At 49.3% G+C, this 23,799-nt stretch overlaps 1 protein-coding gene across 1 annotated transcript in view; it reads right to left on the bottom strand.

The window, feature by feature from the left end:
- The window catches only part of JAK1 (Janus kinase 1), a 138,300-nt gene that overhangs the window by 8,819 nt on the left and 105,682 nt on the right, over nucleotides 1-23,799 (bottom strand). Inside the window, exons 8-18 of the mRNA XM_081087065.1 lie at nucleotides 22,974-23,159; nucleotides 19,111-19,268; nucleotides 16,777-16,900; nucleotides 14,701-14,887; nucleotides 10,295-10,401; nucleotides 6,558-6,701; nucleotides 5,735-5,822; nucleotides 5,119-5,246; nucleotides 4,353-4,488; nucleotides 2,666-2,817; nucleotides 20-170 (exon numbers count right to left, since the gene is read on the bottom strand). Coding sequence (XP_080943191.1) covers nucleotides 20-170; nucleotides 2,666-2,817; nucleotides 4,353-4,488; nucleotides 5,119-5,246; nucleotides 5,735-5,822; nucleotides 6,558-6,701; nucleotides 10,295-10,401; nucleotides 14,701-14,887; nucleotides 16,777-16,900; nucleotides 19,111-19,268; nucleotides 22,974-23,159 — 1,561 coding nt within the window. The remainder of the gene's footprint in view (nucleotides 1-19; nucleotides 171-2,665; nucleotides 2,818-4,352; nucleotides 4,489-5,118; nucleotides 5,247-5,734; nucleotides 5,823-6,557; nucleotides 6,702-10,294; nucleotides 10,402-14,700; nucleotides 14,888-16,776; nucleotides 16,901-19,110; nucleotides 19,269-22,973; nucleotides 23,160-23,799) is intronic.

Raw genomic sequence — 23,799 nt, 5'->3', positions numbered from 1 at the left:
GGGCCAGGCAGCATCTTACTCTGCTCTTCCAGCTTATTGATGTCTCTCATGATGGCTCGGAAAAAGGGTCTCTGGTTGGGGTCATAGTTCATGCAGCGAGTCATAAGGTCAGCCAGCTCCTTACAAGACGGTGTCACTGGTCTGCACCGGCTTTCGTAGAATCTCTCTTTCTGTGAAGAAGAGAACATGGAAGAAACCAAAGGAACCACCCACAAACCTTTTAGCCCCAGGGCAGGAGGACTAATCAATCCTAATTTAATTTCCAACAGCTCTGCTTAAAGGTAGATTTCATAGACGTGCATGGGAAAATCTCTGATAAAATAATCTGAACCCCAAGAAGCTGCATTCCAGTCAAGTAACCCAACCTTTATGGAATACAGTTTGGCAACATGTATAAAAATCTCCAGGTCCTTGAAACCCTTTGACTCATTAATTCTAATTACTGTATGACAGAAATAAATCAGATATGAACAAAGATTTATATGTCAAGGTATTCCCTGCAGAATTAGATAGAACATTACAAGTTTGAAAACAGCCCAAATGCCAGATATAAAATTAGTTAAGTAAATTAGAGTTTAACAGAGCAATCAACACTTACATTGAATTTGTAAAATTGTAAAGCTTATTGAATCAAGTACTCAATATTAATAAAATGATATAGCATGTATAACTCTAGCATGATCCCAATTTTGTTTTAAAAGGAGATATGAACAGACTGGAAGACAGTATGCCAAAGTGTAAAATAGTGGTCAGGAGTGACAGAAATATGGTGATTGCTATTTTCTACAACTGTTTATTACTTTAAAATTAAGAAACAAATAATTGGTGCCACTCAAAAAAGAACTAAGTGAAATTACTACCCTCCAGTTTCTGTCTGTAGCTGAATCCCAAGAGTACTAGTTCCTCTTCTTGTCCCCCTGAGGGCGAGGAGGTGAGAGGGTCCCAGGGGAGGGGAGAGATTAGGATTACGGAGCTGAGACCACCCTCACCTCTAAGGGTCACTCACCTTCCCTATCACAGGGCTGTCCAACCCAACCAAGGCTACCGGGGAGGAGACTGGCGGACTTCTTTTATCAAAGGCACACACCCTTCTCACACCATCCCTGTATCCTGCTCAGCCCTGAGTACAGCAGGTACTCAATAAATACTGACAGACAACAAAGGGTATGCTGTTTTATTTCCAAAGAAGTTCAAAATAAAATGATCTTCCCAAAAGCCTAGGCTGAAAATTCCAAAGAGATTTATAGACCTGATGGTTTCCCTACTGGTTCTGCCCTAACACCCTTTTCCCAAGTCCTGCATCATCTTTACTTGGCCAAAGATTAACTGGTTAAAGGTTCTCCCTCTTCAATGACCTCCTACGTATACACCCTCCACTCTGGGTCCCACTGCCACTCCTGTTCTAGCCTCGAAGCATGAGTCCCTGCTGGTCTCTCCTCAGCCTGTCCATTCCAACCATGTGTCCAGATGAACTGTCCCCAAGCCGACCTCTGACCATCTCTCTCCTCAACGAAACTCTTCAATGTCCCATACAACACACCCAAGTAAAATTCATGCCATCGGGGCTTTTTACAATCTGACCACAGACATCTCTCCAAACTTATCACCCGTCATTCCTCACCATACTCTAGGCCAACAAAACTGCTCACTGCTTCCCGTAGACAACTGAAGTGCCACCTTCCCCCTGGACTTCGAGCAGCTCCTCCCAGCTACAAGGTATGTCTACACCTCTGAACACAGGCATATTCCAATCTCCAAATCACTGGGTCGGGGTCAGTGGCCCTTTACTGTTACTTTTACTACTTTATCCCTTTGGAGTCAAGAGTCTCCACTCTTTCCACAAGTGAACAAGAGAGGTTGAAGCCTCGCCTGTTTCGCAATCTAGCTGGGGAACCCAGGTGAGAGTCTTAAGCTCCTGCGCCTGTTACCTGACCTGTAACGTGTACAGTGAGGGTAATGGCACTCCTACCGAACTGCAGGGCTCTTGCACTGACAGTATGAAATATTCTTTATGGAATCCTTATTTTGTTATTTTAGCCCAATTCTCCTCCACATCCTCAAGGGAAGGCAAGGCCTGTTTTCTTGTGAGCCCCCAACTTTTATCTAGACCAGGGGTGGGCAAACTTTTTGACTCGAGGGCCACAATGGGTTCTTAAACTGGACCAGAGGGCCGGAACAAAAGCATGGATGGAGTGTTAATATAAATTCAAAGTAAACATCATTACATAAAAGGGTACGGTCTTTTTTTTTTTTTTTAGTTTTATTCATTTCAAACGGGCTGGATCTGGCCTGCGGGCCGTAGTTTGCCCACGGCTGTGCCTGATACACAGAAGGAACTCAACAAATATCTGTATTAATTCTGCTGACTAACAGGCACTTGAAATCTCAGATAAATAATACTATAATGATCTACTGACATGTATTGTGTGCCTGGAACTATATGTGCATTATGTAGTCTTCACAGAAATCCTACAAAGTGGGTCTCATGTATCCCCATTGTACAGATGCTGAAACTGAGGCCCAGGTAAGTTAAGTTACAGTTGCAAGGTCACAAGAGATGGGCCCATCTCTTTCCACAATATGAGACTTCCTGGTAACTCCTAAGACAGCCATGAGCATCCCAGGAGCCTTCACTCAGCTCACACCCTGGAAAACAAAAGCTCACCTCAATCAGTGTCTTATCTTTCAGGGGGATCTCGCCATTATAGCAGATTTCCCAGAGTGTGGTTCCAAAGCTCCATTTGTCAGCGGCCACGCTCAGGTTCTTGGAATCTTCTACACACTCGGGAGCAATCCATGGGATTCGTTCTATGCATTCTGTAGAAAAACAGCAGACATTCACAGATCAGTCTCTGCAATCACCTGGGGAGCAAATCACCACTGTTGCAGCAAACACTGTGAGCTCATAGAGAAACTATTTCAAGTAGTGCTTTCCAAATGAATCCAGGCCCCTCATCCTTGACACTGTGGACGCATGAGGCTGAGTCAGGGCCAGCAGACGTGTCTGTTTATCAGACTCACCAGGAGAGGGTGTGCTGCCCCGTCTTCTGAAGCTCTGGCCTCAGAAACAGCACAGCACCCAGGGTGGAGGCCAACACCCTGAGGAGGGAGAACAGGGGGCCATGTGGACAGAGGCTCCAGAAAGAGAAGACAGGGAGAAGAGGCCAACTTACACAGAGCAGGCGCGGGTGGATCTCAACTACTCTGCACCATCACCCAGCAATGTTATATTTGTTTATTGTGGGTTTCTTTCGTTTGGAAAACAAGGGCAGAGAAGACTGAGGTAAAGAAGTCACCCTTCTCTCATACCAGGGACCTCTCAGCCCGTTCTGGCTTCTAAGGCCAGTGATCTGAGCAGAACCTCTGCCATGTCCCTGGACATGCCCCTCAACCAGCACAGTGGTCTCATGGCACAGCCTCCGGCTCCTGAGGCAGGAGGGCGGCTCCTGAGCTGGTCAGGCCCACTCACCCTTTCTTCTCCACCTTCTCACGCCCTTCAGACACAGGCCCGTCTGGCTGTGCTCGCGGGTCACACATCTGCCATCACCTTGCTGCAGGCCCACCTCACTGGCCCGTCATCCCCCCATCTCCCTGCATCACCCGTACTCCCCGGAACACTCACAGCATTTAACTGGCCTCTCTCGGCTCCTCTACTTGTTCTAGAGTCATCTGTGTCCATGCCTCAGGCCCTTGCTCAGGACGGGCCCAAGTTGCTGGCCAGCTGGATGATGGCCAGATGACAAGCACGTCCTGCGGGTGCCTCCCCTTCCCCTTCGACGGAGCAAAGCTTCCAGTGCCCGGCACTGTGCTCAGTGCTGGAGACCACTGGCCACCACGAGCCAGCGCACGCCCCGGGGCGCGCTGGCCTCCCATGCTGGCCTGTGTCTCAGCTCCCAGGTCTCTTTCCTTGGGGCCCACACGCATGACCTCATTCAGGGAGAAAATGCGATCGCTCAGGTGCCTCCCAAACTGCTAACTACTACAGTGGATTTCAAAAGAAACGAGGAGGACCCAGGAGGCCCCCTCCTACCACCTCTCGGACCACTTCCAGACCAGTGGCCTCCCCTGTGCTAACCCGACGCCGTGGACGCAGCTCCTTAACTGCAAGGACCAGAAGTACCTCGATGGCTCGTCTGTATCTCCTGCTACAGTCAGCTCCTTAAAGGAGTCAGGGACCAACCCTGCTCACACTCCATACCTTCCCCCAACCCCCAGGGCAGAGTAGGAGCACCAGACACCCACGGGCTGCAGTGTTCTTTCTAAAAGGAGACAGAACCCCAACCCCAGCCCCCTCTGCCTCGGGGTAGGTGTGGGAGAGGGGAAGGGCGAGGCCTGGGGAGGAGGAGACACACCTTGCCTGGACAGCACAGTGATGGGGATGCCAGGGTCACTGAGCTTGATGAACGGGCCACATTCGCTGTCGATGCCTTCACGGGCCAGGAGGAGGTTTTTAGTGCACACGTTTCCGTGGACCAGGTCTTTATCCTCCTGCAGAGCAGAAAGGGTGAGCTCAACAAGGCTGCCCCTGGCTGCCTGTCTTCGGTCCTTCCCACACTCCCTCCATTTCTAACCCTGGCCCCTTGGGTCAACCCTCCATAGTCCCCAGCTACAGCCAGACTGGGGCAGCCCAGGTCTCCCATCCAACATGTGACCCAAGCACATTACAGAATGGGCCTCATCAGTGAAACAGGGATAACAGTGGAACATGTCTCATAGGGCTTTTGTGAGAAATAAATGAATAAGAACGTGTAAAACGTGAACAGCGGAACCACGGTAAGCACTCACTAAATGTGAGCTACTACTGATACTGGTAGTTTCATTCATTCAACAGGTATTGCACTATTTCTCCTCCTACCATACACTGCAATGCAGAAGTCAGTCCTCAGACATGACAGATGTTCCCTAATCAAGATTCATATGTTTGGAGCACACAGAGCAACCCAATATGACCATGTTCACGAAGCAGCAGGCATGCCTGTGTTTAACCGCAGACTCTGGGCACCCCAGCCTGCTTGGCTATCCCTGGCTAGCACCTCCTTCCTACCAGCGCATTCCTACCTACTAGGGCATTCTGGTTCCTGGCAGACCTCCACCATCATCAGATCAGAAGATACTTACCAAGTAACTCAGGGCACTGGCCAGCTGTTTAGCAACTTTGAATTTCCACGGAGTGGTGAGGACGTCGCTTTTCCGGTGCATGAAGAGATCCAGAGGGCCGCCCTCCACAAACTCTTCCACCATGATATCTACAAGCACAGAATGAGCCCCATCTGGAACCTTCTGTCTGTCTGGGACAGTACTTTCCCTCATTCCCCTGTGAGAGCTTGTGTGGCTGGTGCTCGGCCTGGGAGGATGCCAACACCCTCGGGAGGGGCAAACAGCAGAGTGATTCAGAGCCGGTTCAAGCCTTGGGTTCAAGCCCGGCCTAGAGCTCCTTATGCATCGGCTCACAGGGGAACAACTCCACTTATCTACCCAACCTTCCAGGGCCCAGAGTTGGCAAGAAGAGAACATTCAAGAAATGAGTGAAAAACAAATGGGATTTAGTTTCAGGGTCACTATTAACCTAAACACGTGACCTGCTCAGTACCTCAAATCCCTCGATTGCAAAACGAAAGGCAAGAAGCGAGGACAATAAGAAGAGGGTATCAGCTCCCCCACCCCCAGGTGTCTTCACAGCACCCATGCCTCCCCAGCCAGGGCCATCCGCCTCTCCCAAGGAGAATACACTTACTCTCCACGTCTCGGACACAGACACCATAGAGGTACACGATGTGTTTGTGGGAGACCTGTCTCATCATGCTGGCTGCCTCGAAGAAGGCCTGTGGGAGAAGGAAGGTCAAGGGTAAGCCACCCCGGTCTGACCTGACCCCACACGGGCTGTGCTGAGAGAAAAAGCCGATGGATCCCAGAAAGCTCAGGACTCATCCCCCAGGTCCTGAAGACTGCTCCCGGCCTTGGCTTCCCAGGGGCGGTGCCAGGCCTTCCCCTTGAGCTCAGTCTGGCTGGGGGGTGGCATTTATTTAGAAAAACCTAGTAAGATATGGAGCCAGGCTGGTGAGATAGGCTAGCTGTCAATGTCCCCATTGCATACTCACACCTACCACTTTCGCTCCCTTTAAACGCTGGGAAATGACAATGTGCAGCACTGTATTGGAATAAAAGGGGCACTAGGGCGCAAACAGGCCCCATCTCTCTAACAGCCCGTGGGACCCAGGGTACGTTTCCACTCCCCTGGGCTTTCCTTTTCCAGACTGTGGAGTGACAGCCTGACTACACGAGGGACTCTGAGACCAATCAGCTGGAGTCCTGGGGCCACAAGAACCTCCAGGTAGAAAATAGGAGGAGAGGGGAGGGATCGGCCGGCGGGAATTGCTGCTCAATCTACTTCATCTCCAATCCTCCCTCCCTTATCTAAGATTACATGTGAAAAAAGGGATTACATAAAAGACATGTTTGAAAACCATAAGTAAGGCCAAAATAAGGGCAAAGGTTCTTCCCAGCTGACTGTGCTCCACAGGTTCCAGAAACGGGAGGTGGGTTAGGAGGACACTTGCCAGAGAAATGTCCCTGTGGCTGGGGTCCAAGACTTTGAGGATCACTTTTATTTTCTTCTCTTCAGAAGTTCCTTCGTCATCCTTGTAATCCACCAGGGTCCCAGAGTAGATGTGTGTCCGCGTGCCTCTCCCAAGGTGCTCTCCCTGGAGGAGGAAGCAAGAGGTTGGGTAACTGCTGGAGTCTGGGACTGAGGCCTTAATGGGAACACACACCAGAAGGGGGTGGGGCACAGGCAAAAGCACCCCAATGGTTCAAAGCCTCTCCAGTACCTTGTCCTGGTCAGGCCTCCAGAGGAAACAAAAAGCTACTTGCCAAACAGTGTGGCACTTCCTGGGCCCCAGGAGACAGCCCTCCTATTCCCAAACACTCCCTTCCTTCCTTCCACTTCTAGGAACAGCCTGTGGCCAAAACATAACCCTGAATGACTATCACAAAACTTCCAGCAGTGCTGCAACAGCCCGACATCAGCTCCGCCCTCGGCCTCCAGAGCAGATGGAGAGAGGACCCCTTTGGGGACTCCGCTCACAGGCTGAGTCACACACACAGGGGCTTCCTAGTCCTGGCTCTACTGCTTGCTGGCCCTCTAACTTGGGGACCTTCCCTTACCATGCTCAATGTCTGCCCACTCTGTAACCAGGGGTAATAATGGGACCTGCCTCAGAGTCAGATGCACAAATAGGTACAAAGGCTCCTGGTACAGATGCTGGCACAGGATGGGTACAAGCCAATCTGTTGGGCTGGTTTATTTTGTTTGATTGCCCCAACCAGGCACTCAATGTTTCTCACACATGAACTGTTCATCCTCTATCCATACATCCAGTGCATCTGTCGATGCTTTAGAACAGGGGTCCTCAAACGTTTTAAACAGGGGGCCAGTTCACTGTCCCTCAGACCGTTGGAGGGCCGGACTATAGTTTAAAAAAAAACTATGAACAAATTCCTATGCACACTGCACATATCTTATTTTGAAGTAAAAAACCAAAACGGGAACAAATACAATATTTGTATTTGCATGTGGCCTGCGGGCCGTAGTTTGAGGACTCCTGCTTTAGAATTAGTGATGCAATTCACACACGCATTTGCCCTAGCAATCCCACAGGGAAGGTGATGTGGACAGAGGCACAGGCTGGAGGGCACAGGCCCTCAATTTCCTCACGGGTGAGAATGGATGATCCCACCCAAGGAATGGCCTGAGGACTAAAGGAGACCATCTGCACAAAGTCCTTAGCACACAATGATCTGTGTCTAAGGACCCTCCGAGTTTAAGCTTGAATAATCCTGATGTAAACATTCTTAATATTTGGAATCAGCACATGACTCATAAATCACAGGCATGGTCATTGATATTAACCCCACAAAACCTGTAAACCGAAGTTCTATTATTTTGGGACCCTCTTTAAATGCTGAAATGGATGGTAGCTGCCTTGTGCGCTGATTCCCGTTCCCCAGAGGAATGTACACCATTGTTAATCGGGTATATTAATTTGCACAAACACCACCACTTGTCATCTGTCACTGCAGATGGTGATACATCTGCCCCGTCTCCCGGATCCTGGCAAGGGCCTGCGAGTACTCATTAGAGCTGCACCTGTCATGAAGCGATTCATCAAGGTTATGGGAAGTGTGTTCCCAGAACATCCCGGAAAAGCCATATGCTTTCAGAATAATTACTCTTCCCCAGAAAGGTTACTGATTCCAGTGGCCAAGTCACGGCACCACGCTGTCCGGGTCCCACAGGAGCCCTCAGCGGCCCTGCGTGTCCACGTCAGCCTCCTCCATGCTGATCCCTCTGCTTCTGCTGGCGCGTGCTCTTCACCCTCGGGGGCTCTGCTCTGATGCCACTTCCCCAGGAAGCCATCTTTGTCCTCCCCAGGTTAGGTGGGATGACGGTCGCCGCGAGCCCCACATCCTGCTGTCCATCCTGCTATACTTAGGATTTGTCTCTTGATAACACAAATATCTACTTAAGGCAGACAAGGTCTGCCTCCTCCCCCAGCTGTGAGCCCGCCGAGGGTGGCGAGTGCACCTGGCACACGGCAGTGCTCCAGCCTGTTGGCTGAATGAATGCTGAGGATGGCGGTGACCCAGCAGCTCCTGAGGAAGGAAAGAAGGCTGGCCCCGCGTACACATCACATTCTAGAGCAGCGTTCTCAACCTGTGGGTCGCGACCCCTTTGGGGGTTGAACGACCCTTTCACAGGGGTCGCCTAAGACCATCGGAAAACACACATATAACTACATATTGTTTTTGTGATTAATCACTATGCTTTAATTATGTTCAATTTGTAACAATGAAAATACACCCTGCGTATCAGATATTTATTACGATTCATAACAGTAGCAAAATTACAGTTATGAAGTAGCAACGAAAATAATTTTATGGTTGGGGGTCAACACAACATGAGGAACTGTATTAAAGGGTCACGGCGTTAGGAAGGTTGGGAACCACTGATCTAGACAGAAAGGAGGCTGGGGCACCGCTGCCCTGGTGATTTTAACCTCTAGAAAAGGAACAAGGAGACTCCTTTCCGAGTTAAAGCAGATGAACCAGCAGCCTCCCTGCCGTCTTGCGGCCTTGCTGATGCTCCCCAGAGGCATGTTCTCCGTGAAGGAAGGGGATCAGTGGGGCTGAGTGGGGTTGTCCAGGAACCTTATGCCCCAGGACATGCTATGGCAGAACTTCTGAGATTTAGTGTGGACTTTTCTGATGATGCTTCCAGAAGGAGCAAAGCTGAGGGAACACAGACACAGTGAGGCAATAGGAGATGCAAAACTGAGGCCTGAAGGAGAACTGTCTGGAGAAACAGATCCCGGAGCGGAGTCCCAGCCTTGGCGGGTCCTTAGCCCAGGCTGCAGCCTTAGGCAGGCTGTTCCCTCATAGCTGCCCTGAGCCGTGGCTAGGGGTGAGGCCCAGGTTATCTCACTCTCTGTTCCACACCCCTCTCACACAGAGCCACACAGCGGGGGAGGCTAAGGAGACAGCACCCAGCAGCCTTGCCGAGAAGGAATCTGCAAAGGGCCATTTGTCACCTGGGAGAGGCTGCGGCACTTTGGAGGAGTTGGCGAGCGCGTGATGGACTCACCGCCTTTAAGGAGGCTGGTGGAGGTGGCGGGCATGGGGTTGGTTTGCTAAGTTAATTCCCAAATTGCTGGATAGGGCTTTGAGGTAGTGGAAGCCTACAGACAGAGCTGCCTCACTCCATTACTTTATTTTCTGAAGGCCGGTCCTCATTGCTCTCTGTCCCCTCTGGCGGTGTCAGAGCTGTGTCTAGAGCAGTGGTTCCCAACCTTCCTAATGCCGCGGCCCTTTAATACAGCTCCGCATGTTGTGGTGACCCCCAACCATAAAATTATTTTCGTTGCTCCTTCATAACTGTAATTTTGCTACTGTTATGAATCGTAATGTAAATATCTGATTCGCAGGATGTATTTTCATTGTTACAAATTGAACATAATTAAAGCATAGTGATTAATCACAAAAACAATATGTAGTTATATATGTGTCTTCCAATGGTCTTAGGCGACCCCTGTGAAAGGGTCGTTCAACCCCCAAAGGGGTCGCGACCCACAGGGTGAGAACCGCTGCTCTAGGATGTGCCTAAACCCCAATACCCGCCCCCATCCCCCCCCCGTCCCCCCCCCCGCCCCCCCCCACACACACACACACAAATCCCCCGCTGCTCTGCTGGAGGGAGGCGGGACCAAAGTGGGACTCAGGAGAAGCAGCAGTGACTCACTTGCATGATGTCTTTCTTGAGGATCCGATCGAAACTCAGCTGACTCATGGGGTAGACGGGCTGCCACTCCTGGGCTTTCTTCGTAGCCACCAGCAGATTGGAGATTTCTGTGGAAGAGAGAGGAGAAGTCTGAGTCAAGTAACAAAGGCCCGAGATTCCCATCAGCCAGTGTCTGCAAGCCAGGGGCTTGCCGATCACATACTTGTGCATTTGTTGGTTCAGTCATGCAACAAATATTTATTAAGTACTTCATTCCTGCCCTCCAGGAGCTCACAGGCTAATCAGAGCCAAACCCAATCAAACACTTAACCAACCAAAAGGAAGCTACAACTTGTGCAACTGCTCGGAGGACAGGCCAGAGTGCTGTGGGCTGACACAGCAGGACCTGTCCCAGGAGGAGGTCAGAAGGTTCCCCAGCATCTCCTGCTCTACCTCCACAGTCTGGCACGGAGTAGGCACTCCGCAAGTATTTGTTAAATGTGTGAATGAATAACTGGTGTGCGCTGAAGGATGTGAGCTGAGGAAGGGGCAGCAGTATGGTGGGCCTAAGGAGGGAGGGGGAAGGCAGGAAGGTAAAAACACCGGTTTCATGCAGAACAGGACAGGTGACCCAGGCAGAAGGTTGTGCCCGGGCTCCTCCAGACTCCCACAGTGCCTGACACCAGGTGGCACTTACTAAGTACCTGCTGACTGTGCAGATTTTCCCCAAAATCCCACGGATTCAAACAGCAAACTGAACACATTATCAAATCGGCCAGGCCAGGGTCAGCACGGGTGACTAACTGGGAATGTATGATCCACCAAGTCACCTTCCCACCACAGAGCCATGGGAAGCTACCGGTAAGCCCCAGACCTGGGATTCACCGTGAAGTTGCGGATGGCTCCAGGCTCTCACCTTCTTCCGACAGCACCCCTGGCCCTAGTGGGGTGTACAAATCCGAGTGCCAGAAACTGGGTTCAGATACAGGTCCCCTTGTTATCATTCTGAGTCTACTCCTCCATTCTGTTATTCTGTTCCATGCTGGTACCTGGTTAAATCTGATTCGAACAGGCAACTCTGGATGCCATGATGGAGAAGACATCTGGGAAGGGCCACCTGAATGGCGCCCCAGGGAAGGGTGGGGGCAGCGCTGTCAGGGAAATTAGAGGACAGGAACGAGCCATTTGGGGCTGATGACTTGTACAGCTGCTTCGGGGAACATGGCACTCGGGTCAGCCTGTGAGCAGGGGAAGCCATTTAACCTCCATGCGGCTCTGTTCTCATTAGAAAACAGAAAGCTGTGCCCCTGCTGAGAGGAGGGAGACACTGCACATGCAGGGCTTACTTCAGTGCCTGATGGGGAGGGAATGCTCCATCACTGGTAGCCAATGGGACTGTGAGCAGTTTTACATGTTAGCCACATCGTCCGTCCTGGCGGCACCAGGGGGTCATCGAGCCTTGGCAACAGGAGTCCTCAGTGTCAGAGCTGAAGGGTGCAGAAATCAGCACCACGCTGGACTCCACAGATGAGGACGAGGATCAGTGGTGCTGGACAACACACAGGCCACTCTGAGTGGCTGCCGGCTTTTAATTTATTCCACAGGGAGTTTCTCCATTGTGTTTTCAAGTGAGAAACCCAAATGGGGGTCTGGCCATCAGAGCCTTGCGGTTAGAAGGGCAGAGACACTGAGGTACTCAAAATGACATTCTCTTCAATGTTCATGACTTCACCACTTCTCTAATTTGTAGGGGACAGAGGGAGACAGAGGGCCCTGAGGGCCTGCATGAGGAAGCCTCACACACAGGGCTTACTCTTACTCTCCCCAACGCTAGTCCCTCCCCCCGCCTCCCCCCGCCCTACCCCCACCCCGTCAGAGAACTGCCGCTTGCCCCAGTGTCTTGGGCTGATGGCTGCACCTTTGCAAAGATAGTGCAACAAGGGGAAAGATCACTGAAGCTGGAGTTAGAAGTTGGACTCCAAACCCCCACTCTTCCTCTACCTAAGTGATCTTGGACAAGTATGATCAGGATAACAACATATTCTGAGTTGTTCTGAAAATTAAATGACTTAAAACATGAAAGACCCTCAAACACTGCCTGGCAAACTGCAAGCATTGCTCACATGATGGAAGCTGTAACCATCATCACTGCTACTATTGTTGTAAGTATTACTGATACTACTAGCTGTGTGCCCTTCAGCAAGTCACTGAACAACTCCGAGCCTCAATTTCCTCATCTTTATAAAAGCTACAAAGAACTATGATGTAGATGGAAAAAATGCAAATATACATTTATACTGCTTGGGACTAGTAAGTACCCACCAATATGGTAGCTACCGCTGTAATTATCACTTTTAAAAAAAAATGTTTTTATTTTAGAGAGAGGGGAAGAAAGAGGAGGGGAGAGATAGAAACATCGATCTATCCATCAGCTGCCTCCTGCACGCCCCCGGACCGGGAATCGAACCGGTGACCTCTTGGTGCGTGGGTCGATGCTCGATCACTGAGCCACACCGGCTGGGCTGTAATGATCACCTGACAGGCGTTAGTGAATGACGATCCTATGCTGGGTGCTGAGCTTCCCAGGAGTCACAGAGTGGTCAGTGAGACCCAGATCCTGGCTTACGAGTTCACACCGAGTGGGACAGACAGACTGACACTAAACATATTCAATGCAGTGTTCCTGGAGCCTCAACAGAAACCCCGGACACACGGGTTCTGTTCCATTCCTGTGCTTCTCCCTCCACAGCTGCTGTTCCCATGTCTGGGCTAGGAGGGGTGGCATCTACAGCAGAGACTTCCCCAGCTGGTGCCTGCAAAGAGCCATGTCCCAGCCTCTCCCCTGCCACCACCTGTCTCTTCCTGGGGCTGCTCTTCTCCATGTCCTCAACCTCACCCAGAGACCACTAACTCCTGGGAAATAAAAACTGCTTCTAATATCTGGAAGGAGAGATTATGTGAGTAAAGAGGGTGGTTGGGCTTTAAGGTTTTAACTCCCTCTGAGGTCTCACGGCCAAGTGGCAGGTGAGTTTTTACCTTTGCTTTGAGCACAAAAACAAAGGCTCCATTATTCCGTGAGGCTGGCAGGAACCCTGTCTGATCAATCAGAAAACAAGTCCTTCCTCTTCCACCAAATTCAGTGACAGTCCCTTGCTGGGAAACCAAGAAGTGATTCACACCAAGAACCCAGGCCCTCCGTCCTGGTCGCTTCGCTGCCCTTCCTTACAAGAACAGGGGGTGTCTCTGGCAGACACCTCCGAGCACCTCGATCACTCTTATTGTGGCCTCAGAAACAACTGCGCTCCCCTTTCTTTGAGGTATGTCCCCTATGAAGGGAAAGATCTGACACATGGTGGGGGAACAACAACAAAAAAACAATAGTCAAGGGATCTGGCATCCAGGTGGACCTGCCATTCAAACCCTTCCTTGACCTTGACTTTCAACACTTCTCCAAGTCTGTTTTCTCATACATACAATGGGGCACTTGAGTGGGACCCCTAAGTGTCCGTTCAGTTCTCACATTAGAAAAGGTAATGATTCCACCTGCAGTGAATCGTGACAGGTTCCCAGAGCCTACAAAAGAGCAGCCAAGTTCCTCACCCCTCCTGTCCATCTTACTCCTTGATCTTCCCATGGCTCCCACTCCCTGTAGGATAAAGTCCCAGCTCCTTGTGTGGCACTCGAGGCCACCCACAATCCTAAGTGTCTCCCTCCTATCTCCCTTCCCTTCTTCTAACTCCACCAAGCGCATCAGCCTCCAGCTCCCCTCCGCAGCCGGCTTTGCCTGCCGCTCTGCCCTGCACATGCTCTGCTGGAAAGGCCCTTCCCCAACTGGCAAGCTCCTGCTCATCGGCCAACATGCGGCTCAAGATCCACTTCCTCCGTGCAGCCCTCCATTTCCTGTGACTCAAGGGCTTTGACCATCACTTCTTTATAAGCCCAGGGACTGATACAGGTGTGCGTTAATTAAAACACATGCTCTATCCTGCAGTGGCCTCATTTCCCCGCAACATATTCTGTATTAGACAGGAAACCCTTGGAGAGGAGGGACCAGGTGTGAGACATTTCTGAGTCTTTGCACCTAACAATTCTTGGCCCACAGAAGGTGTGTTGAGTTCATTTCTAAGATGAACCACTGACAAGGACATCTCAAGACATTTTATCTTAATGAAGAAAGAAGTTTCTGCTTGTGAATCCTAAGAGGCCTCTTTCTGCAGCTTAGGGATGTGGAGAAAAGTGTGTTTTTTCTATAGAAAATGCTCCACTTGAGGAAATGGATTTGAGTTGGGGATAGACATGTAAGAAAATGCAAAGTAAAACATTTAGAAACTGTGGGGAGGGGCCCTCTTCAAAGAGCAGCCTTCTGGTGGGTCTGGGTCTGGGAGCGTCAGTGAAGGGCAGGGCAGGGCAGGGGCGCGGGGACCGACCTCGGGGCTTGGGCTGGCAGCAGCGCTTCAACACGAAGCTGATGTTGTCCGTGCGCAGGATCTGCTTCTTGAGGTGGCTCATGAGCTCCCCCAGGCTGGGGAAGCCGCGGTCCGAGCCGTGCAGACTGTAGCGACCCTTCTGCACCTCGATCTGAAAGTTCTTGAACTGTTTCTGGCCACCCAGCACCTGCCATTCAGGAAAATGAGCAGAAACGATGTTTTAAGAGTTGGGCATATGTACCATGGGGAAGGAAGGAGGAAGCTGGTGAAGGGTGTACAGGAGCTCAGTGTTACCTCTGTCACACTTCTGTATCTCAAATTATTTAAAATTAAAAATTAATTTATAAACAAGGAAGCAAAACAACACATGTGTAAGTGATAAAAGGGGGTTGAGGAGAAGGCACTGATAGGGGAGCTGACACTTGGGGGGCAGTATTAACAGCAGCGATCCCCCGACAGCGGCCCTGGCCCTTCTTCCGCACCTGCAGGACGACATGCATGGGAACCCAACCTCTCAGAACTTTCAGAACGGCTGCTACGATTATATGACGTGGCGCATATAGAAAACGTAGTAAGCACTTCATGAAGGTTAACCAATATTATTATGCATGAGACAGTAACTGCTGTATCAAATCTATCCAGGAACTCCCTCAAACTAAGGCCTTCCAGGCTACATGTCCATCTGAGGAGAAGCACCCGGGGAGGAGGCAGTCAGCTGTCTGGTCCAGTTTCAGGGTTCCACGTGTCACGGAGGAAGTAGAAGCACAAGTCTCCCTTCACGGGCATTGTTGGTTCAAAGGGAACTATTTCAGTGGTTAAGAATGAAAGACAGGAAATTCTACTTATGCTGTGAGTTAGGACAAAATACTTAAAATCTCGATGCCTCAGCCTCTACGATGGGATTACCACCACCCCCCTCACAGGGCTAGGTGAGGCTTACAGGAGAACGCCAAGGTAAGGTGCTCAGCACAGTGTCCAGTGAGCTAAAACAAACAGCACTCATATCTGCGATCCCTGTTTCCCCGAGGCAAGGTGGCGTGACGTGTGCCATGTCACTGAATCACTGCATTCTTGGTACAGGTTGATGCTACTTAGAAGGAGGTTGTGCTGTCTCATGCACCCAGCCAGGTTAAAATATTAAACTTCCTCCGAAGACTAATGACTACAGAAGACAGGCCTCCTGCCAAGACAACAAGCCAGACAAGTTCTCAGCTACTGCGCCTGACTCAGCATGAGGCCCTGCTGAACAGAAACTCCCCCGGCAGGCAGCGGCCCCCAGAGGCAAGGCCAGGACACCTGGCAGCACCGGGTACCTGCTGCCAGTTCCTCCTCCCACGCCCGTGTCGTCCCCGGGGTCCTCGGGACTTTTCCTCTGTGTCTGAGGTCTTCAATATGCTGACGTGCTGCTTCCATCCCACAGGCCCCACCCCAGTGCTCCTAGTTCATGTTAAACCCAATCAACACTCGTGTATTTACTTGGACTAATTCTGTAAAATGCATTGTCTTTTAAAACAATTAAATGAGTAACAAAGACATCTGTGGTCTAGTGGGATCAACTCAACAATTCTGCATTTTCAAGTCAACAAATCTCCACTTGTCAAAACACGGGCTAGGAGCCTGTCTGTTCAAACGTCTGCAGCTACCATCTGCAGGAACGGTGTCAGGCCAAGCGCCCAGGTGCCCTTCTTGGCACTGACCGGACCAGTGAATGCCACAAACGCACACAGCTCTGGGCCTGTGCTGACCTGGGCACTGAGTATAAAATAAACCACTCTACGCAATTACACTAAACTTGGCGAATGCTGGTGTGAACTGATTTTCTGGTCATGTTCCACTTTCCAGAGCCACAGTGGACCCTGCCATGGGTCCCTTGAGGGAAGAGAGAAGAGGGAAGGTCATGGGGCCTGGCTGCTGGGGAGCAGTCTCCTTTTGGAGAACTGCCAGGGGTTTTCTCAGAGACCCAAACTTTCCTACCCCCACCACCACCCCAAGAGCAGTCCTCTCCACAGCAGCTCCCAGACCAGGCTGTGTCCCCTGGGGCCAGAAGGCTTGACCCAAGCCAGTGTCTCGACTGACCTCAGGCTTTTCAAAGCAGGTGACGGTCATGAGGATGTTGTCAAAGTCCGTGCAGCTCCATCGCAGCACATACATGCCCTCCTCGCTTCCTTCTTGCCGCAGTTTATTGATGGCATACTCTGTGCTGGAGGGGGGGAGACAAAGGGAGAAAGAGCTCACCGAACAGGAGCACTCTGAACCCTTCCCTGCGCTGCCTCAAGTCTTACAGCTTCATCACGTTACCTGTCCTCAAGTCCACTCAGGTTGACACGTGAGTCAAGCAGAGAGGCTGAGGAGCCCTGAAACAGATCATCTGAGTCTCCACCGTCCAGAGGGGACTCGGCATGCTGCCCAAGGCCCTGAGCCTGTTCTTCCCCATTGCCCCATACATGCTGTCTCCAGCGCTAGCCTGAAGAGCACCCCAAGCTGGTGATGGGAGCTGCCCCAATGCAGTGGTAGAGGGTTCCTCCCCACCGTCCCCAGGCAGCACACTAGAATAGGAGCTCAGGAAGGCGCAATTTCAGGGTTATTCTGTTCATTGCTGTACCCCAATGACTAAAGCACCCCTGGGCTCATAGTAGCTGCTCAATAAGTGAGTGAATAATTGAATAAAGAAATCAGTGAAGATTTAAAAAAATGTTAGGGGGAACATGTCTGTCTTGAACTCCTTTGTATTCCCAGGACTGATCAGCCCGGGCACTCAGAGAGCAGTGAAGAACTGCTAAATAAATACACATATGAGGTTACTATACCTAGTACATGGTACTTGCTAAGTACTGATAAAAGAGGGCTGATACGGTCAGCACGTGTGAGAAAGGCAGAGACCAACTGCTCCCTGGTCTGACACCTTCACACCTGATCCCTCACATGAGAGGCCCCCTCTCCTCTTTAAGACCTGGCAAACCATTGTTAATTCTTCAGATTTTAATCTGATTGGAATGCTGCCTACTCTGAGAAGGCCTTTTAGGCACAAGTTTCAGGTCCCCTACTCCCCAGGATATCTAACATTCATTCAGTCAATAAGCACTTACTAAAGGCCCACGATGTGCCAGGCCCTGCTATGGGGACTGAGAAAAAGCAATGAGCAGAGTAGACAGTGCCCTGCCTTTGTGTAGCTCATATTCGAAATTGCGAAAGTGGGCGACAGGAAATGAACGGACACGGAAATAAACATGGTATGTCAAGAGGAAATGCCTCTGAAGAAAAATAAAGCAGAGTGAAGTGGACAGGAAGTGCGGGGTGCAGAGGGGGAAGAGGGATTCTTATCTCACAGAACAGGGAAGAGTGATCAGGGAAGACTCCACTGATAAGCTGTATTTGAGGAACACCTGAAGGAAGTGGTACGATATAGATTCTGGAGGAAGGGCATTCCAGGCCAAGGGAAAAGCAAGTGCCAGGGCCCTGAGTCTAACTGGTTGGGATATTTGAAGGACGTGCTTCACTATAATGCTCGGCCCCTTGCAATCCAATGTGTGTCTATTTCCCTGTGAGCTTCTCTAGGCCAGGGTTCGCCCACTAACAAACTACCTGTCCACAGGTAACTAGGACAGGGAAGAAGGTGGGAACCATGTCGCACAGAAGGCAGCTAAAGAGACACTTCCCCAAATATATTTATCTGGAAAGAGAGACTGAGAAGAAACACAGCAGCTGGTTTCCTCTGCCTGAAGGGCAGTCATGTGTGAGAGGAAGTAAACTGAATCCCTGCTGCTTCCAATGGCAGAACTCCAATGAGCAGGCAGAAGGTAGTGACGGAGGCAAATTCAATTCCAGACCAGAAGGCATGCGTGTCTGCATTTGTTAGGGCTGGAACCTACTGACTGCCTGTGCAGGACTAAGTGCCCCATCACAGCTATCTGGACACAGGCCACTAGTTCTGAGATGCAGGAGGGACGGGAGTCCAGCAAGGCCCCTCCCAGCTCTCAGGCACGGTCGCCCTGTCATTTATCGGACCCTTTCCAACAAGCTGACTCGTGATTCCATCACTTACTACTCTGTCTGATGTTGAGACCTGTTCCTTCTTTCTTAAATCATCCACACTATTTGGCACTGCAAGGGATCAGGAAGTGCAGACTTCTTGGTCAGCTGGGAAGAAGTGAGGGGTTAAACTACGAGGAGACCCCAGTGAGGGATAGAGGTGAGGCGTTGCTGCAAGGACCAAGATGAGAGAGGACAGGAAGGCCTGACCAACAGACAACAGAGATGGACAAGGAGCACCAGGTCAGCACTAAACAATATGCTCAACTGGCCCCAACCTAAGCAGCTGATGACACCTGTGTCTGAGGAGGCCACACTCCCCATCACTAAAATGTGGGTTCTTTTCACACCAGAGGCAACTGTAAAGGTGAGAAAACCAACCAGATTGGGCCGTGACAGCCATTCTGTATGTTGTGGACAATCAATGGAGGAGCCACATCGGTGCAGAGGTAATGATGGGCGTCTGCTGTGAGCCGAAAGTAGCCGTCTACCAGGGACACAAAGGACAAGGCCTCCTCGTGGGAAGAGAGCTTCAGTTCCTGTAAAGAGAGAGAAGAAATGCCCATGTTATATTATCTGCCTACCATCTTAAGCAGCTAACTCTACAGGGAGGTACACAGGGAGAAGATATTTAAAACATAATGGAGAATGCATGACCCCAGGTGGCACACTAGAATAGGACATTTCTATAGGATTTTGACCATTTGCCACTTTCTCAGCTATTATCTAAAAACTATCAGATGAGGTACAGTGTGTGTGTGTGAGGAAGGGAGGGAGGGAAGCTGTGGAAGGCAGACCTGTGAAGAAGCTGCCGCCTGGTTACAGGTAGAAAGCAAGCCAGAATCAAGGTGGCAGAGGCATAAGAATGGAGACGGGAGAGCACAGTGCGTGTAAGTGCTCGTCTTGGCACTAAGCAATGACTGACTCAGTAGGCACTACACCTGTTTTACAGAAAAGAAAGAGCACAGATGGTTGACCTCATGCCAGATCACTTTCCACAGAACTGAAAAAAGGAGAGGCTGGTGACAGAGAAAAACAGACCAGTGAAGGGGAAGGTGGTGGATAAAAGCAACAAAACAGGATGGAGGGAAGGGGTCCTAGTCACAGTGAGCTGTAATGCCAGGGGAGGGTGCTCTGGGGTGTGAGCCAAGGAGGCCAAGAGAATGCAGGGTCACCATAGGGATGGAAATTCAGGAAGGAGACTGTGCTACATGTGCTTTCTTTCAGGTGTAACCTGGCATCCACCTGCAGATCCCCAAGGAGCAAATTCAGGGTGGTCTGGTTTGGGTAACCTTTCATCCAGACATATGAGAGAGACCACGGAAGCACTTACATTCCCTAAGAGGGGAAGTCTGAATGTAAATGGGAGACGTCTAGGATATGCAGAGAGAAGAGACGAATCAAGATATGACTTTATAACATGCTAGCATCATGCTTTTCTGAAAGAACAGCTTGAAAACCCCTTGGCTGTGAAGGGACGGAGGAGTGAAATAAAGAAGAGAAAGCACTGCACAGTGTTCCCCACAGGTTTTGGAGCAAGCTCATCTGGATTCAAATCACAGTATTTCCACTTGCTATTATGTCTAAGCACATGTAATCATTTTTATAGGTCAAAGACTGTCAAATATTGGCAATTTCAAATGGTTTAGTCTAGTCGCTGTGTGACCATGGTAAGCTACTTAACTTTTTTTGTGCCTCAGTTTTCTCCTCTGTAAAATGGGGATAATAATATACCCACCTTATAGGGTCAATATGAAAATTGAAAGAGTTGACATTTGTAAAGTGTTTAGAATAGGAGGTGCCTGGCATGTAGTAAGAGCTAGTGTTTGTACAAGAAATAAAGTAATGGGAAGATCAAGTATTTATTTCTTCCTCACTTCCTCCTGCTCCCTACACAGCACTAGTGTGGCCCAGTCTCCGGCTCAGGTGGTCAGAGTGAGCTCTAACTTAAATGACAGCTGTATCACTGGGTGCCAGGCTTGACTGTCAGCCAGGACAGGGCAGGCTCACGAAAACTGTACCAGCTGGCTGCTGCTCCTCTGCCATGCTTCGGCAGGGTCTGGCCACACTGAAGAGCCAGACCACCGATGTGCCAACCTCCCCGCTCCTCACAGTAGTCTCTGGGCAAGAGAATGCCTTGGAAACCAAGCAGCCCAGGCGGAGCTGCCACTCTCTCACCCTGTGTCCTGCACACATTTCCACACCTCTCCACAAGTCTCAGACTCCCACTGGAGATGGAGCCAAAATTCCTGCATCTAAGGTTCTTGTGAGGACTACCCAAGACAATGGAGACACAGCATACAACACACACCAATAGCTATGATGTGCTGGATAAATAACACTTATTTTTATTTTCTCCTTGCGTTTTCCATCTGCCCACTAACATCTATCTGGACACTTCTACTGTACTTCATTTTTTACTATGGCTTCCTGATGAAATTAATGTTTATTGTTTTAAAAAGGGTGGGAATAAGAAAATTAAAGTCACTCAGAATCCCACTATAAATAATCAGTGTTAATATTTGATTATTTTTCTAAGATCACGTATAAGTATATACATACCTTTTCAACGTTTTTTGAAAAAAACTGGTACCATTCTATTGATTGCTTTATATTCTGCTCTTTTCCATTTAGAAAGTTATTTTTCCAAAGTATTAAAAAATCCAGCAATTTATATAATATCGTATTACTTAGGTGAATTATGATTTATTTTCTCATTCTTTTATGATTATATATTTAGATTATTTTCAGTATTTTGTTGCTGTAAATGCTCTTGGGATAAACATCTCACTCACGGATCAGTGCCTGCATCTCACTGTTTCTGCAGACAGATTCCTAGGCACCTGCATAAAGGGGCATATAAATATTTTCTTTTTTTGGTTAATCCTCCCCTGAGGATATTTTTTCCACTGATTTTTAGAACAAGTGGAAGGGAGGGAGGATGGGAGGAAAGAGAGGGAGGGGGAGGAGAGAGAGAGCGATATCCATGTGAGAGACAATGACTGGCTGCCTCCCGCACACCATGACCAGAGCCGGGGATCAAACCTGCCACCCCGATACACGCCCTCGATCAGGACTCAAACCCACGTCCCTTCGGTATGTGGGCTAAAGCTCTAACCATTGAGCACACCAGCCAGAGCATCAATATTTTCAAGAGTTTCAATACATGTAGCCAACTGCTTTCCAAAAGGTATATCAAAAAGACAAGTTATACCCCTGGCTGGGTGGCTCAGTCAGTTGGAAAGTCATCCCATACACCAAAACGTTTTGGGTTAGATTCTTGGTCAAGGTATATACCTAGGTTGAGGGTTCTATCCCTGGTCATGGATCATATGGGAGGCAACTGATTGATGTTTTTCTCTCACATTGATGTTTCTTTTGATCGCAAAAAAAAAAAAAAAAAAAAAAAAATCAATAAAAATATATCCTCAGGTGAGGATTAAAATAAATAAAAATAAAGTTGCTCTACATGTAAAAGGGTGACCATCTGTCCTAAACCATATCGCCAGATTCTTTCCCACCACTGAGTATTTGCCAAATTTTAGGCAAAACATGGTATTTCTCTGGTGTTGACTACCTTCATTTGTGAGCGCACCCTGCCTCCCCAGCATGTTCTCTCCACATGTTGTCAGTGGTGACATCCCTGACACAAACATGTATATTTTGGTAGGGTTCCCACTTCCCCTGCCAAACTGGCCTGCCTGTCTAGAGCATGTCCTCAAGTGATACCAGGAGAGAGGAAGTGAGACTGAGCACCGCTTCCTCTGTCCGACAGTCACTTGGGTGTGCCTGCCACTATGATGAGGATGGCCACGGAGACCACAGCCACCAGCCCTACATCTGCTAAAGTGCAAAGTGGGGCTTCCCACCAGCCCTCTAACTCTGCAGAGGCTGAGCAGGAGCCCTGGGGTGAGGGTGGGAGAAGCCCTGACTTTCACACATCTTTCTCTTCTAATCCACTAATTTGGTAAAATAAATACTGCTGCTGAAATATCTTTGAGAGGGCAGTGAATGCTGCAACAGATATGCATATACAAGACCAAACAAAGGCACTGGAATGTACAGGTGTAACAACTGACATTATATCAGTGTCAGCATTAGGGACTTTTTGGATTAAATAAGACAGTCATCAGGTTTTCCCTTTGGGACAAGAACTCTGAAAAGCATGTGCTGCATAACTGTCCTCAACAAAGCCGCCCTCTCGCCACCAGACCCAGACTGAATAGCTTCAGGTGCAAACTTACCATCTTTTTGTTGTCCTGCTTGTTAATGCTGACCACAGACTCCTTTATTACAATGTGAGTGATTTCAGGGAAGTACGAAAAATTGTTCCACTCTTCTCGGATTTTGTTTTTCTCCTCGTCCTTCTTGTGTTTATTTTCCAGTTTTTTCCGTTTCAATTTATTTTTTTCCTTTTCAACAGGAACCACCTGACAGTGTGCATAAAAGTGACAGAGTTGAGTGGGTTTTCTCATTTTCTATTGGAAGAAGGTCACTGCTTCTAGGAAACCAGTGCAGAGCCTATGTCCAGGGAGAAGAAGCCAGCATGCCTGGATTTCAGAAGAATTGGGAGAGGGCACCATGGGCTTAAGATCGCAGTTTTGGGTCCTATCAGGGAATATTGGACTTTTACATCTAGAGGAGACCTTAATGAGCACAATTACTTAACTCCTTACATAATCTATGATGTACAAGTAAACTCAGAAAGGCAAATAACTGTGCACTAGACACACATCTACAATCAGGTCCCCTTAGTCCTGCAATCGTATGTTCAACAAATGCAGAGAGCATGCTTTTTCCAACTATGGACAGAGCATGTGTGTTCTCGCTCTCAAATCTATCACTGTCTCAGCTTTACAATATTCAAGTGAAAATTTTCAAAAGAAGGTATAAATGTCTGAATAATCTAGGGGGTAATACACGTCTGCACAAGTTTAAATATTTTGTGCAGCATGAGTCTTGAAGGCTAGAGATCTGGGTTAAGATCCTGCCTTTGCCAGTTACTTCACTAGTTAGTTCATCTCTTTGTGCCTCCATTTCCCTAACCATAAAGCAGAGATCCTACATCTT

Source organism: Myotis nattereri (assembly GCF_964212035.1).
Source record: "Myotis nattereri genome assembly, chromosome: 3".
NCBI classification, from domain to species: Eukaryota; Metazoa; Chordata; class Mammalia; order Chiroptera; family Vespertilionidae; genus Myotis; species Myotis nattereri.
This window is presented reverse-complemented; position numbering and strand designations above follow the sequence as displayed.